The following is a 13,284-nucleotide window of genomic DNA, read 5'->3' as shown; positions in this document are numbered from 1 at the left end:
TACCACTGGCAGAAAGCAACAAACTTCACAACATTTCTCAATGATAATGAACCTGATTCTGATTTAATCTACCTTGCACCTTATTGTCTATCTGCACTATACTTTTTCTGTAATAGTAACACTTTATTCCACATTTCACTATTGTTTATACTACTTCAATGCATTGCTGTAATGAAGTGATCTATATGAATAATATGTAAGTATAACTCCTTCCCTCCTTTTATACCCATCTCCCAGTTGAGTTCCCACCATCCTCTGTATCTGATAAGTGCCGTCCTTTCTTTTCCTTAACCCTACTTTGTTGTCATAGTGATTGAGTAGATGTTTTAATTATGGCTTTACCTCAGCTTTATTCAAAGGCACCACTACATATTTTATCCTTAATTTTGAGTGATCGCTTGGCAGGAACTTCTGCCACCTCATTTCCTTCCACCCCAACGTGGGCAGGAACCTATATGAAATGTATACACAGGCCTGGACCCTGCAACTTCAACAGATGTTGTCCAATTTCAAGAAGAATGTCTGGTCTACAATTTGAGGTATCTCTTCCAGTACTGTAGATATCAAGACTGAGAATGAAGCAGAGCACAGAAGTATATAATCAGTGTGTACTTCTTTGGCCCATTCCAAGGCTAAATGAAAGTAACCTTCTCAGATATGAATACCAATACTTTGATAATTTTTTCTTAATAGTCACCTGAAACATTGGAACATAAACAGAAACACCTGTACGACCTGTCACTGGATCTCTTGAACCATCATGTAGATATGCAAGAATCCATAATATCTGCCTTGCTTATATTGCTGAATTTTCTGTGCCGCTGGTAAAGAATCACTCTCCATCTTGATCTTTCCCTGAAGGCCCAAATCAACCACAGACAAAGGGAAAAACCATGGAGGAGTGACGGAAAGGGGTAAACTGGGACCAGAATCCATGTTAGACAACCTGAGATCTTGTACCTATCCATTACCCATCCACCGAAAACTGAAGAGCTTAAGAATCCAGCACTCCCAACATTCTACTATTGTTGCCAATGTTGGAGGATCAACTTTATGTCCTCTTACATTAACCCAATAAATCATTGCCAACTGTATGAAACCTGTGTAGATGTAAAGGTATTTCACCCACTTCTACCAGTAATGCCAAAATTGGGGATGGTTTAATAGCTCTACAATATAATCTCAATGGGCTGAGCTTGAACCTTATCTGGGGGCTTTAAGACCACTTGTAAGGCTGACCCATAAGCAAAGACAGGTCTTATTGAAGCAATGTACATTTGTTTCATTGGCCTCCTACTAACACCCCAATCACATCCAATTAAGCACCTAAGCACATTAAGGGATTTTTTACACTTCTCTAGAATTTTATCCACGTGCACCTTCCATGTTAGCCTTGTGTCCATCAACATACTTAGAAACTTTACCACTGATTCTTGTTAAAGAGATTTATCATAAAACTTGAGATCAATTGTGGGTGTAATGTTCCTTTTAGAAAAATGAATAAATTGAGCCTTAGCAACAGAAAATTTAAACCTCCTCTGACATCCCTATTCCTCCTCTTCATTAATGGTTGCCTGTTTTTTTCCTAATAACATAATTTACATTCCTGCCTCTCTTCCACACTGCCATCATCATTAGCAGCATATAACCATATTGAAATGGCTGAGCCAACATATAAGAAAGTATCATTAATCATAATATTAAAAAGGAGGGGGCCTCACAACATTCCTCTGTCAAATCCCATTCTCTATCTCGTACTCCTTAGAGAAACTTGTTCCCACCCTAACTTGTAACTATCTTATCGCATAAAAAATCTTGAAACCAATTGAACAGTTACTGCTTATTCTTATCCTTTCCAGTTTAAACCCTTGTGGCCCTAACATTTCGGAAACTTTCCCTACATCAAAGAAAACCACTACCACTAAGTGTTTATTAACTTGGGCCTTATGAATGTCAGATGCCAAATTTAACACCAATTCCATGTGCATTCTCGCTTTACAAAATCCAGATTGGAATACAGCTGATTTTTCACTACTTTCCACAAGATAAGAAACCCTTGCTATAACCATCCATTCCAATATCTTACATACATGTGAAGTTAGCAAAATAGGACTATAATTGGAAGGATGTAAGATCCTTACTAGGTTTCAGTCTAGGGATAACAACCACTAATTTCCAGGATTAGTAATATCCACAACCACTAATATCCAGGAAGGAAGTTGCCCTTCAACCTATATTGTATCAAAGAATTTCAAAACCAACATAAGTTTTGAATCTGATAACCATGTAAGCATATTATGATAAATATCATCTTTCCCAGGTGATATCTGACCAGTACTATTTACAGCCCTTTTAAATTCAGACAGTATAAACTCGACTTCCAAGCAGGAACTGGAACATTCTTTCTTCTTAGCAATCTGAGGACTGCTTGCCAAAACTGTTTCTCTATAAAGTCTTTGTTCTTTACTTAAATTGGCCAAACTATGTACACTGACTAATGTTTTTGCTAATAATTCCGCTTTTTTCAGAGTCAGTTACTGTAACCTTCTCCCCACCATCCAAACTGGTAATGCATCAAGTTTCCTAACTCCTCCAATTTTCTGTAGCAAATTCCCCCACCTGGATCTCTTTCCTAATGCTAATGCAGTATGTTCTCCAATATATTTTCTTTGCCCTTCTCACTACTAACTATAGCTTGAAATCTTTTATATTGTATGAAAGATGAATAGGAGTAATACTGAATAACTTTCCTAAAAGCTTCATTCCACTCCTTCATAACTCTTTTATTTTCAGCTGTCCACTAGGGAACAGCTCTTCTTTTATTCTCTCTCAATGATCTGGGAATTGATTCCTTACCTAATGAGCTCAATATTATCCTGAACCAAGTGGTCAGGAAACCTACTTTCACATAAAGTCATCTAAATATGTCCCAAACTGCTTATTATCATCCACCTGGGGATATGAGATCCTTTCCTCTGATACTCATCTACAGGCAATGTACAAATAATGGAGAAATGATCACTTCTCACTGTTGCATCTTTATACACTTCCCAGTTACACATGCTGTAGATACCAGCACGAGATCTACAGCAGACGCTGTGTTGTTAAATAGATTTATTCTTGTATGCCTACCATCATTCAAGGACGTCAAACACTTCCTCCAGAAAGTCTTCCACCACCATTCCATTCATATGTGTGCCACTAAACCCCACATAGGACTATGAACATTAAAATCCTTACACCATATGTTATTTTCCCATTTCTACCCATTCTTTCCAATAGAAACATAGAAAACTTGCAGCACAATACAAACCCTTCAGCCCACAATGCTGCACTTACTTTAGAAATTACCTGGTGTTACCTGTAGCCCTCTATTTTTCTAAGCTCCATGTACCTATCCAGGAATCTCTTAAAAGCCCCTATTGTATCCTCCTCCACTACCATCGCCAGCAGCCCATTACGCACACTCACCACTCTCTGAGTAAAAAAGCTTACCCCTGACATCTCCTCTGTACCTACTTCCAAGCACCTTAAAACTGTGCCCTCTTGTGCTAGCCATTTCAGCCCTGGGGGAAAAGCCACTGACTATCCACGTGATCGATGCCTCTCTTCATCTTATACACCTATATGATGATGATCACCTCTCATCCTCTACCACTCCAAGGAAAAAAAAGGTGGAGTTCACTCAACCTATTCTCATAAGGCATGCTTTTCAATCCAGGCAACATCCTTGTAAATCTCCTCTGCACCCTCTCTATGGTTTCCATATCCTTCCTGTAGTGAGGTGACCAGCACTAAGCATGGTACTCCAAGTGGGGTCTGACCAGGATCCTATATAGCTGTAACATTACCTCTCAGCTCTTAAACTCAATCCCATGGTTGATGAAGGCCACTACACCGTATGCCTTCTTAACCACAGAGTCAACCTGCGTAGCAGCTTTAGTGTCCTGTGGACTGAGACCCCAAGATCTCTCTAATCCTCCACACTGCCAAGAGTCTTACCATTAATACTATATTCTGCCATCATGTTTGACCTACCAAAATGAACCACTTCACAGTTATCTGGGTTGAACTCCATCTCCAACTTCTCAACCCAGTTTTGCATCCTATCAATGTCCTGCTGTACCTCTGACAGCCCACCACACTATCCACAACACCCCCAACCTTTATGTCATCAGCAAATTTACTAACCCATTACTCTATTTCCTCATCCAGGTCATTTATAAAGATCACGAAGAGAAGGGGTCCCAGAACAGATCCCTAAGGCACCCCACTGGTCACAGGTCTCCATTTGACCCATCTACAATGACTCTTTGCCTTCAGTGGGCAAGCCAATTCTGGATCCACCAAGCAAGGTCCCCTTGGATCCCATGCCTCCTTACTTTCTCAATAAGCCTTGCATGGGGTACCTTATCAAATGCCTTGCTGAAATCCATATACACTACATCTACTAGTCTTCCTTCATCATTGTGTTTAGTTACATCCTCAAAAAATTCAATCAGGCTTGTAAGGCATGACCTGCCTTTGACAAAGCCATCTGACTATTCCTAATCATATTATGCCTCTCCAAATGTTCATAACTCCTGCCTCTCAGGATCTTTTCCATCAACTTACCAACCACTCAAGTAAGGCTCAATGGTCTATAATTTCCTGGGCTATCTCTACTCCCTTTCTTGAATAAGGGAACAACATCTGCAACCCTCCAATCCTCTGGAACCTCTCCCGTCCCCATTGATGACACAAAGATCATTGTCAGAGGCTCAGCAATCTCCTCTCCCACCTCCCACAGTAGTCTGTGGTACATCTCATCCAGTCCCAGCGACTTATCCAACTTGATGCTTTCCAAAATCTCCAGCACATCCTCTTTCTTAATATCTACATGCTCAAGCTTTTCAATCTGCTGTAAATAATCCCTACAATTGCCAAGATCCTTTTTCATAGTGAAGACTGAAGCAAAGTATTCATTAAGTACCTCTGCTGTCTCCTCCAGTTCCATACACACTTTTCCACTGCCTCACTTGATTGGTCCTATTCTCCCATGTTTTACCCTCTTGCTCTTCACATACTTTTAGAATGCCTTAGGGTTTTCTTTAATCCTGCTCGCCAAGCCCATCTCATGGCCCCATCTGGCTCTCCTAATTTCATTCTTAAGCTCCTTCCTGCTAGCCTTATAATCTTCTAGATCTCTACCATTACCTACTTTTTTGAACCTTTGGTAAGCTTTTCTTTTCTTCTTGACTAGATTTTCAACAGCCTTTGTTCACCATGGTTCCTGTACCCTACCATCCTTTCCCCGTCTCAATGGAACGTACCTATGCAGAACGCCATGCAAATATTCCCTGAATGTCTGCCACATTTCTGCCGTACATTTCCCTGAGAACATCCGTTCCCAATTTCTGCTTCCAAGTTCCTGCCTGATAGCTTCATATTTCCTCTTACTCCAATTAAACGCTTTCCTAACTTGTCTGTTCCTATTCCTCTCCAATGCTATGGTAAAGGAGATAGAATTGTGATCACTATCTCCAAAATGCTCTCCCACTGAGAGACCTGACACCTGACCAGGTTCATTTCCCAACACCAGATCAAGTACAGCCTCTCCTCTTGTAGGATTATCTACATATTGTGTCAGGAAACCTTCCTGAACAACATCCCATCTAAACCCTTTGCTCTAGGCCTAGGGAGATGCCAATCAATAGTGACAGAGGATGAGAGGTGACCTGATAGAGGTCTATAAGATGATGAGAGGCATTGATCGTGTGGATAGTCAGAGACTTCTTCACAGGGCTGAAATTGCTAGCATGAGAGGGCACAGTTTTAAGTTTTAAGAAGAAGGTACAGAGGAGATGTCAGTGGTAAGTTTTTTTCACGCAGGGAGTTGTAAGTGCTTGGAATTTGCGGCCGGCAATGGTGGTGAAGGCAGATACAATAGGGTCTTTTAAGAGACTCCTGGATAGGTACATGGAACTCAGAAAAATAGAGGGCTATGGGTAACCCCAGGTAGTTTCTAAGGTAAGGTCATGTTTGGCACAGCTTTGTGGGCCGAAGGGCTGTATTGTGCTGTAGATTTTCTATGTTTCTAATATTTGGGAAATTAAAATCTCCTACCACGAGAACCCTGTTATTATTACACCTTTCCAGAATCTGTCTGACTCCTTATCAGCTCCTCGATGTCCCTGTTACTATTGAGTGGTCTATAAAAAACACCCAGTGGAGTTATTGACCCCAATATATCAAGTGTTAAACCTTCACAAGGGTTATACAAATTTATTATCTATACTTTTATATTCTTTCCCCAAATTTCAACCACAATTGACTCATAAACAGCCACAATCTCCAAAACTCTATGTGCTATCCCATTTTTAGCAAAGATAAAAACCCTCCTCCTCCATTGCCCATTTTCCAATCACATCTGATTATAACCTTGTATCTTAAAACCTAGACAAGATTTCAAGCAGGTTTTTCATACACTTATAACATCAGGTTTATTTGGTAAATCTTCAATAAAGTTTTTAATTTCTTGACCATTAGCTTACAGGCTTCTCACATTCCATTGTAAGATTAGAAAAAACATTAACATCTCTCCTTTGAAGTCTAAACATTATTTACTCTTCCTTGTAAGGCATTATTAATAACTTTTCGAGTTAAGTCTTTTATCTCTTAAGTTTTTTTCTGCAGCTTTAATATATTTTTTTTCTGAACTACTTTTAGTTTGTGCTGTACAATCTACCACATCTGCCATGAAAGTGACCAACTTTAGTTTATCAACAATTAACAAATCCTTTGATATACAATCATGCACTTTACGCACTATCAGTAATCTGGATATTAATATGGTTAATTGACACTGTCTTCTGTACTTCCTGCAGAGCCTCTGTATAAGATATGCCCATTTCTATACAAACACACTGTACTTCCATAGCTTTCTTATATACAGGACACTATGCATAATCAGTGCTATATTCTCCTCCACAGTTGCTACAGTTTAGTCTAACACCTTTTTCCACAATTGTCGTAATCATGTTCTCTATATTTACCACACCATTTTTTGCCCTTACACACAGCTGCTACATGACCAAACTTCTGACATTAAAAACATCTCAGAGGGGGTGGCACACAGACTCAAACCATATAATTAATATCATCTAAATTAACCCTATGCAGCATCTTTTTCCCATCAAATGTAATCAACATCAATAAGCTATCTGTTCTAAATCAATTATGAAACCCATCACTTAGTGTCCATCAATTTTTCCCCAACTAAATTATTTTTAACTTGGTCCATGGCTACATCTAGAGGCACTCCAGAGATTACTCCCCAAAGCTGCTGTCATTCAATAAAATTCCTTGGTATTACTTTCTTTCCTCCCACAGTTTTTAACCCCAAAGCTTTCTCACATTATTTACAATCTTTACAAACTGCTAAGATTACCCCATCTCTTTAAGGCTTTACACCCACTATATCTCCTAATGTTTTTTTAAAATCTTTAGTTAGTCTAATTGGATTGCTTTCAGAAACAGAATCACATTCAAAACTGAACAAAACCTTAAACTCTTCCTTCCTACTTCTGTTTAATTCCCGTCTACTACCCTCATTACTGGATATGCCACTACAATCCTCAAACGGCTACTGATTTTTCCATTTCCCAGAAGCCTGCCATTCAACCTCCTTCCATACAACTTCTATTACCCAAAACCACTTCTCGTTTGCTACTTAAGTCTTCTCCATTGCTTTCTGCCATCTCTACCCCACTTCCTGCCTGAGAGAAGACTCCCAACAGCAGGCTTAGTCCTTTTCTCCGACCCCAGTCAACTTTACCACATCCTCCATAGATTCAGAACTGTGTACTCTCTTCACGTCCCTCTCTAAAGCTTCCAAATCAATACTAATTTAACCCTGGTTAAGCTCAGGATGGGAATTCCTCCTGGTGCATTGGGTTAACTTTAGTTCACTTGCCATGTCAAGTGTTAGCCAGGGACTCGGTCAGTAGCACGCTCATCTTGGAGTCAAAGCGATGACAGTTGAAGTTCCACTCCAAAGGGCAAATTATGGAAGTCCATGCAGATCCATGAAAAGCACCAGAGGAGCAGTTGGGCATTTGAACAGGTTTTAGAACATTACCAGCTGAAGCTTTTTATTAGTTCCTGCATTGGAATATGTTCCCCTTACTGGTAAAGCTTCCATGTGTCCTGCGTTCGTAGATGATGAGGTGCAATTGTGATATTCTGAAAAAGAAATACTTGAGAGAATATTTGAGCTTGTGCCCTGCTTGGGAATGTCTCTCTTTGGGATTCTCTGTTAACCTGGCCAACCTCTGGAAAACAGAGTCAGATACACTTTTTAAGCAAGGGTTTCAAAGAATGTGTGGACTAGCATAGATATAGTAGTGGACTGCCCATGATATTCATTCAGTAGACCAGAGTCCTGGATCAATAATCTTGAATGTGAATCTGTTTGGTTAAAATATATGGAAATAAAAACTCTGAAAGAGTAAAAGTCATTGTGAAGCTGTAGATAAAAAAGTCATTCAGTTGTCCTGGCAGAAATTAATCTCATGGGCCTGGCCTTAACGTAACTTCAGTCCCACCGGCAATATATTTAACTTTCAACTGGTCAGTAAAAACGAATTAAACTATCGGAAAAAATAACTTCCTATCACCTTCTCGACTAAAAGTGGGCTCCTTTCCCAGATATGCCATCTGTTTCTGTTATGTTCACAATAGCTCATAATCTGACAAATAGTGCTTAATTTTGCACACTAAATTGCTCATTATATTGTTAAAGTCACTGTAAATGTACTCACTGTGAATTTAACAGATCGCTGCAATATATTTGCAAATGTACTCTAGCAAATGTTATTGGTCTCCACTGTTTTTATACATTGATAATGCTGTCACCATTGAAGGCTTATTAATGAGGATATAACCACAACATGGAATAATGCACATTTAATTGTTTTCTTTTCTAATGTAAAATCAGTGGATAGAAGAAAACTTGTATTAATAAAGTAACTTTATAATGAAAAATATTGTCCCAAGGCACTTGACTGGAATGCTAACAAATAATGTACACAGCATGCTCAAAGAGATGGGATTTAAGGAGAGTCTTAGGAACAAGAAGGAGGTAGAATTTGCAAGGGAGGGAAGCCCAGGTCCAAGGAGTCTGGCAGTTGAAAAGACAGAACTTTTGATCGTAAAGGGATTAAATTAAGGGATGCTTTGGATTTGGAGCAACATAGAATCTTGGAGCACAGCCAGGTTGTAGAAGATTTCAGTGACAGGGAGGAATGTGACAATGAAGAGCTCTGAAGGAGAAGGTACAGGAGCCTGAAGACACATACTCAACGTTTTAGAAACGGCTTCTTCCCCTTCACCATCAGACTTCTGAATGGCAATAAACTCACGTACACTATCTCCCTATTTTCTTGTTTTGCACTACTTTATATATAAAATTGTATTTTATACTTTTTAAATTACATATTACAATGTATTGCTGCAGCAAAATAGCAAATTTCACAACATATCCCTGTGATATTAAATCTGATTCAGAAGGTGGAGAATGTTAAAACTGAGCTGCTGATTAAATGAGATCCAATGTGGAACATTGATCATAGAACAGTACAGCTCAATACAGGCCCTTCAGCCCACAACTTTTTAACCTACTCCAGTGTCAATCTGACCCTTCCCTTCCCCATAGCTCTTCATCCACGTGCCTTCACAAGAGTCTCTTCTTGTCCCTCATGTACCACTAGTGTGTTCCATGCACTTACAGACAGACATACTTTATACTTTACTTTCCATGTAAAAAAACTTCTGATGTCCCCTCTATACTTCCTCCAATCACTATAAAATTATACCCTCCAGTATTAGCTATGTCTACCCTGGGAAAAAGGTGCTGTCTGGTCCATTCTATCTATGGCTCTTATCTTCCACAGAAGTACACAGGAAAACATTCTGATAGGCTGCAGCACTGTCTGGCATGGGGTGGGGTGGTGGGGGGGGGACTACTACACAGGACTGAAAGAAGCTGCAGAGGGTTGTAAATTTAGTCGGCTCCTTCTTGGGTACCAGCCTACAAAGTACCCAGGACATCTTCAAGGAGCTGTGTCTCAGAAAGACAGCGTCCATTATTAAGGACCTACAGCAGGCAGGACTTGCCCTTTTCTCACTGTTACCATCAGGTAGGAGGTACAGAAGCCTGAAGGCACACACTCAGTGATTCAGGAACAGCTTCTTCCACTCTGCCATCAGATTCCTAAATGGACACTTGGACACTACCTCATTTTTGAAATGTATATTATTTCTGTTTATTGCACGATTTTTAATCTGTTCAATATATGTATACTGTAATTGATTTACTTAATTATTATTATTATTATTATTTTATTTTGTTGTATTTTTCTTGCATTGAACTGCTGCTGCTGTTAAAATTCAGGTCACATGCCAGTGATAATAAATTCTGATTCTTAAACACACAGTGGCCACTTTATTGGGTACACCTGTACACCTGCTCATTAACATAAATATCCAGTCAGCCAATCATGTGGCAGCTCCTCAATGCACGAAAGTGTGTAGACATGGTCAAGAACTTCAGTGGTTGTTCAGACCAAGCATCAGAATGGGGAAGAAGTGTGATCAAAGTGACTTTGACCATGGAACGATTGTTGGTGCTAAATGGGGGAAATGCTGATCTATATTTTTCATGCGCAACTGTCTCTAGAGTTTGCAGAGAATGGAGTGAAAAGAAAAGCAACTTCCAGTGAGCGGTAGTTCCATGGGCCTTGTGAATGAGAGCAGTCAGAGGAAAACGGCCAGACTGACGGTAACTCAAATTACGTTACAACAAATCGTGTCACAACAGTGGTGTGTAAAAGAACATCTCTGAACGCACAGCATATCGAACTTTGAAGTTGATGGGTATGAACATACACTTAGTGGCCACTTAATTAGGTGTAGGTGATACCAAATAAAGTGGCCACTGAGTCTATACTCTCACATTCATTTAAATATCTAGTTTAGAATATTTTTTAAATAAAATGTTCAAATGATGTCCGAAACCTGTGAGCACAAAGATTAAGAAAGAGTGAAAAGATAATAGAATAAATCAATGAAGTGTTGATCAGGAGATCTCCATGTTTAGAAGATTTGCGTATTATAAAATGGTGGAGGTTTGGAACAGTGGGAATGAGGAAGCAACTGGTTATAGATTTGTAGAGTGATAGTGAATGGAGATAGGCATTCCAACCCAATTCATCCATGCCAACCAAAGTTAGTGCCATTTGCCACATTTCAGCCATATTCCTCTACTCCCCTCCTATTCTTGAACTGATCCAAATGAATTTTAAATGTTGTTATTATACTACTTTTATTATACTGTTATTATACTATTATATTACTTTCCCTGGCAGCTCATTCCATATATTCATCTCTGCATGAAGAATTTGTTCCTCAGGTCCTACCTTTCCCTTCTGACCTTGAACGTACAGTATGCCCTCTAGTTTTTGGGTTCCCTTTCCCTGGGAAATAGACTGTATTCACCCTGTCTTTGCCCCTTATAATTCTATACACCTGTCTGTCTATGATTTTAGACACCACTGAACTGAACATTCCTAGACTGTTTCAAGGACTCTGTGGTTTGATATTTTATATTCTATATCTTTTTCACTCATGTATTATCATATGTGGTAATTGGTTTTTTTTTTGCACGTTGGGTGTTTGATGTTCTCTTTGAATGAGTTCCATAGTGCTTCTTTGTTTCGTGGCTGTCTGGGGAAGACGAATCTCTGGGTTGTATACTGCGTGCATACTTTGATAATAAACGTACTTTGAATCTTTGGTGTTTGGTGGTACACTGCTGTGAGGCTTTCTTGGGACTTGGTCCACCCAAGGTGATCCTGCCCAACAATTGCCCCAGAATTAAGTGAAGAGTTTCATCATTATTTCAGTAGCTGAATGAACAAGGATTATATAATTTTTTGAATGTCAAAAGGATACAATTCCTTGCCTGTCCGAGGGGTTCTTTTGTTTCACCTTTTGCAGAAGCTCCAGTTCTTTCATTTCACGATTTCTGACACTGTTGAATTTTTTGATATCAGCCTGATTTAGGTTAAAAAGTAATAAGAAAGAGAAGAGGTTAGCACTTCTTCAACACATTAAAATGTAGAAACTTTAACTACCTAGCTTGTAATTTGTTAATTGAGCCTTTTATTATAATAGGAAAACTAATTTGGATAAACCTTGTGACTTTGGGAGCCCCATGGGAATCTATTGGAAACCAATCCATTCCCTGGGTGAACGGCAAAAATGCTGGAGGAACTCAACTGATCAGACAGCCTCTGTGGAGGGAAATGGACAGCTGACATTACTGGGTTGAGACCCTTCATCTGGACCATTCCTTCCCTGGATTATATTGTTGGGACCTTTGTGGTATTAAGACCCTCTTCATTTTCTGCATCTCTGCTCTGCTCTGATGGTTTGATTTTTTACATCAGAGATCTCTGTTCTTCAATAGGTATTTTCACTCTAACAGTGATTAACACAACCCTTTATTTTACTTACTTCATGTAGTATCCCTTTCCCCCAATCCTGCTTGACATAACCTCCCTTCCATGACACAGAAACAGACCATTCAGACCACAGGCCAGTTGACTTTATTCCATCTTCTCTCTGCTAAGTGTGTCGGCATGGCAATCTAATTCCTTTCTTCATTGTGCAGCCATGCTATCCACTTCAAAGACATGGGAATTATTTTGGATAGAAAAGATTGAGAAGGATATGGACCAAGTGCAGGCAATTGGGACTAGCTCAGATAGACATCTTGGTCAGCAATGACAATGTTGTGCCAAAAGACCTTTTCCATTTTGTAGAACCTTATGATTCTGACTCTATCCCACTGCAGTAAAGGTGCTATATCTTATGAATGGCCTTTTATGTCTGAATGGGAAATTTTTCCTTAACTCAGCATCCACTCAGAGTACAGTAATACAAATCAGGAAATAACGTACCCGTTTGGATTTCGTCAGTGGTCCATAAGCCTTGAGTGGTCCGATGACTTTAATATCCAATCTCTCCACCTAAAATAATTCAGAATAGAAGGCAAATAAGCAATTAGACCAACGCCCCGCCTGGCAGAGAAACCACTGCAACAAGCCTAATTGAGAAGTTACTAAACAAGAAGTATGAAATGAACCAGGACCCCTATGTAGCTGCATTCTTGCTTCTCCTCATAGCTTAAGGGGGTGGTTGGTGTTGAGATTTGGTTACCTGACTGAGCAGCCTCTGAATTGG

The 13,284-nt window shown here is 39.5% G+C and overlaps 1 protein-coding gene across 1 annotated transcript in view; it reads right to left on the bottom strand.

Annotated features, from left to right (window-relative positions):
• Positions 1-13,284, bottom strand: part of LOC132407008 (CBY1-interacting BAR domain-containing protein 2-like) — a 40,318-nt gene that overhangs the window by 17,274 nt on the left and 9,760 nt on the right. The window contains exons 3-5 of the mRNA XM_059993210.1: positions 13,002-13,070; positions 11,992-12,093; positions 1,938-1,943 (exon numbers count right to left, since the gene is read on the bottom strand). Coding sequence (XP_059849193.1) covers positions 1,938-1,943; positions 11,992-12,093; positions 13,002-13,070 — 177 coding nt within the window. The remainder of the gene's footprint in view (positions 1-1,937; positions 1,944-11,991; positions 12,094-13,001; positions 13,071-13,284) is intronic.

Source organism: Hypanus sabinus, chromosome 17, assembly GCF_030144855.1.
Source record: "Hypanus sabinus isolate sHypSab1 chromosome 17, sHypSab1.hap1, whole genome shotgun sequence".
Taxonomy (NCBI): Eukaryota; Metazoa; Chordata; class Chondrichthyes; order Myliobatiformes; family Dasyatidae; genus Hypanus; species Hypanus sabinus.
Note: the sequence above shows the minus strand (reverse complement) of the source record. Positions and strands in the feature narration are given on the sequence as shown.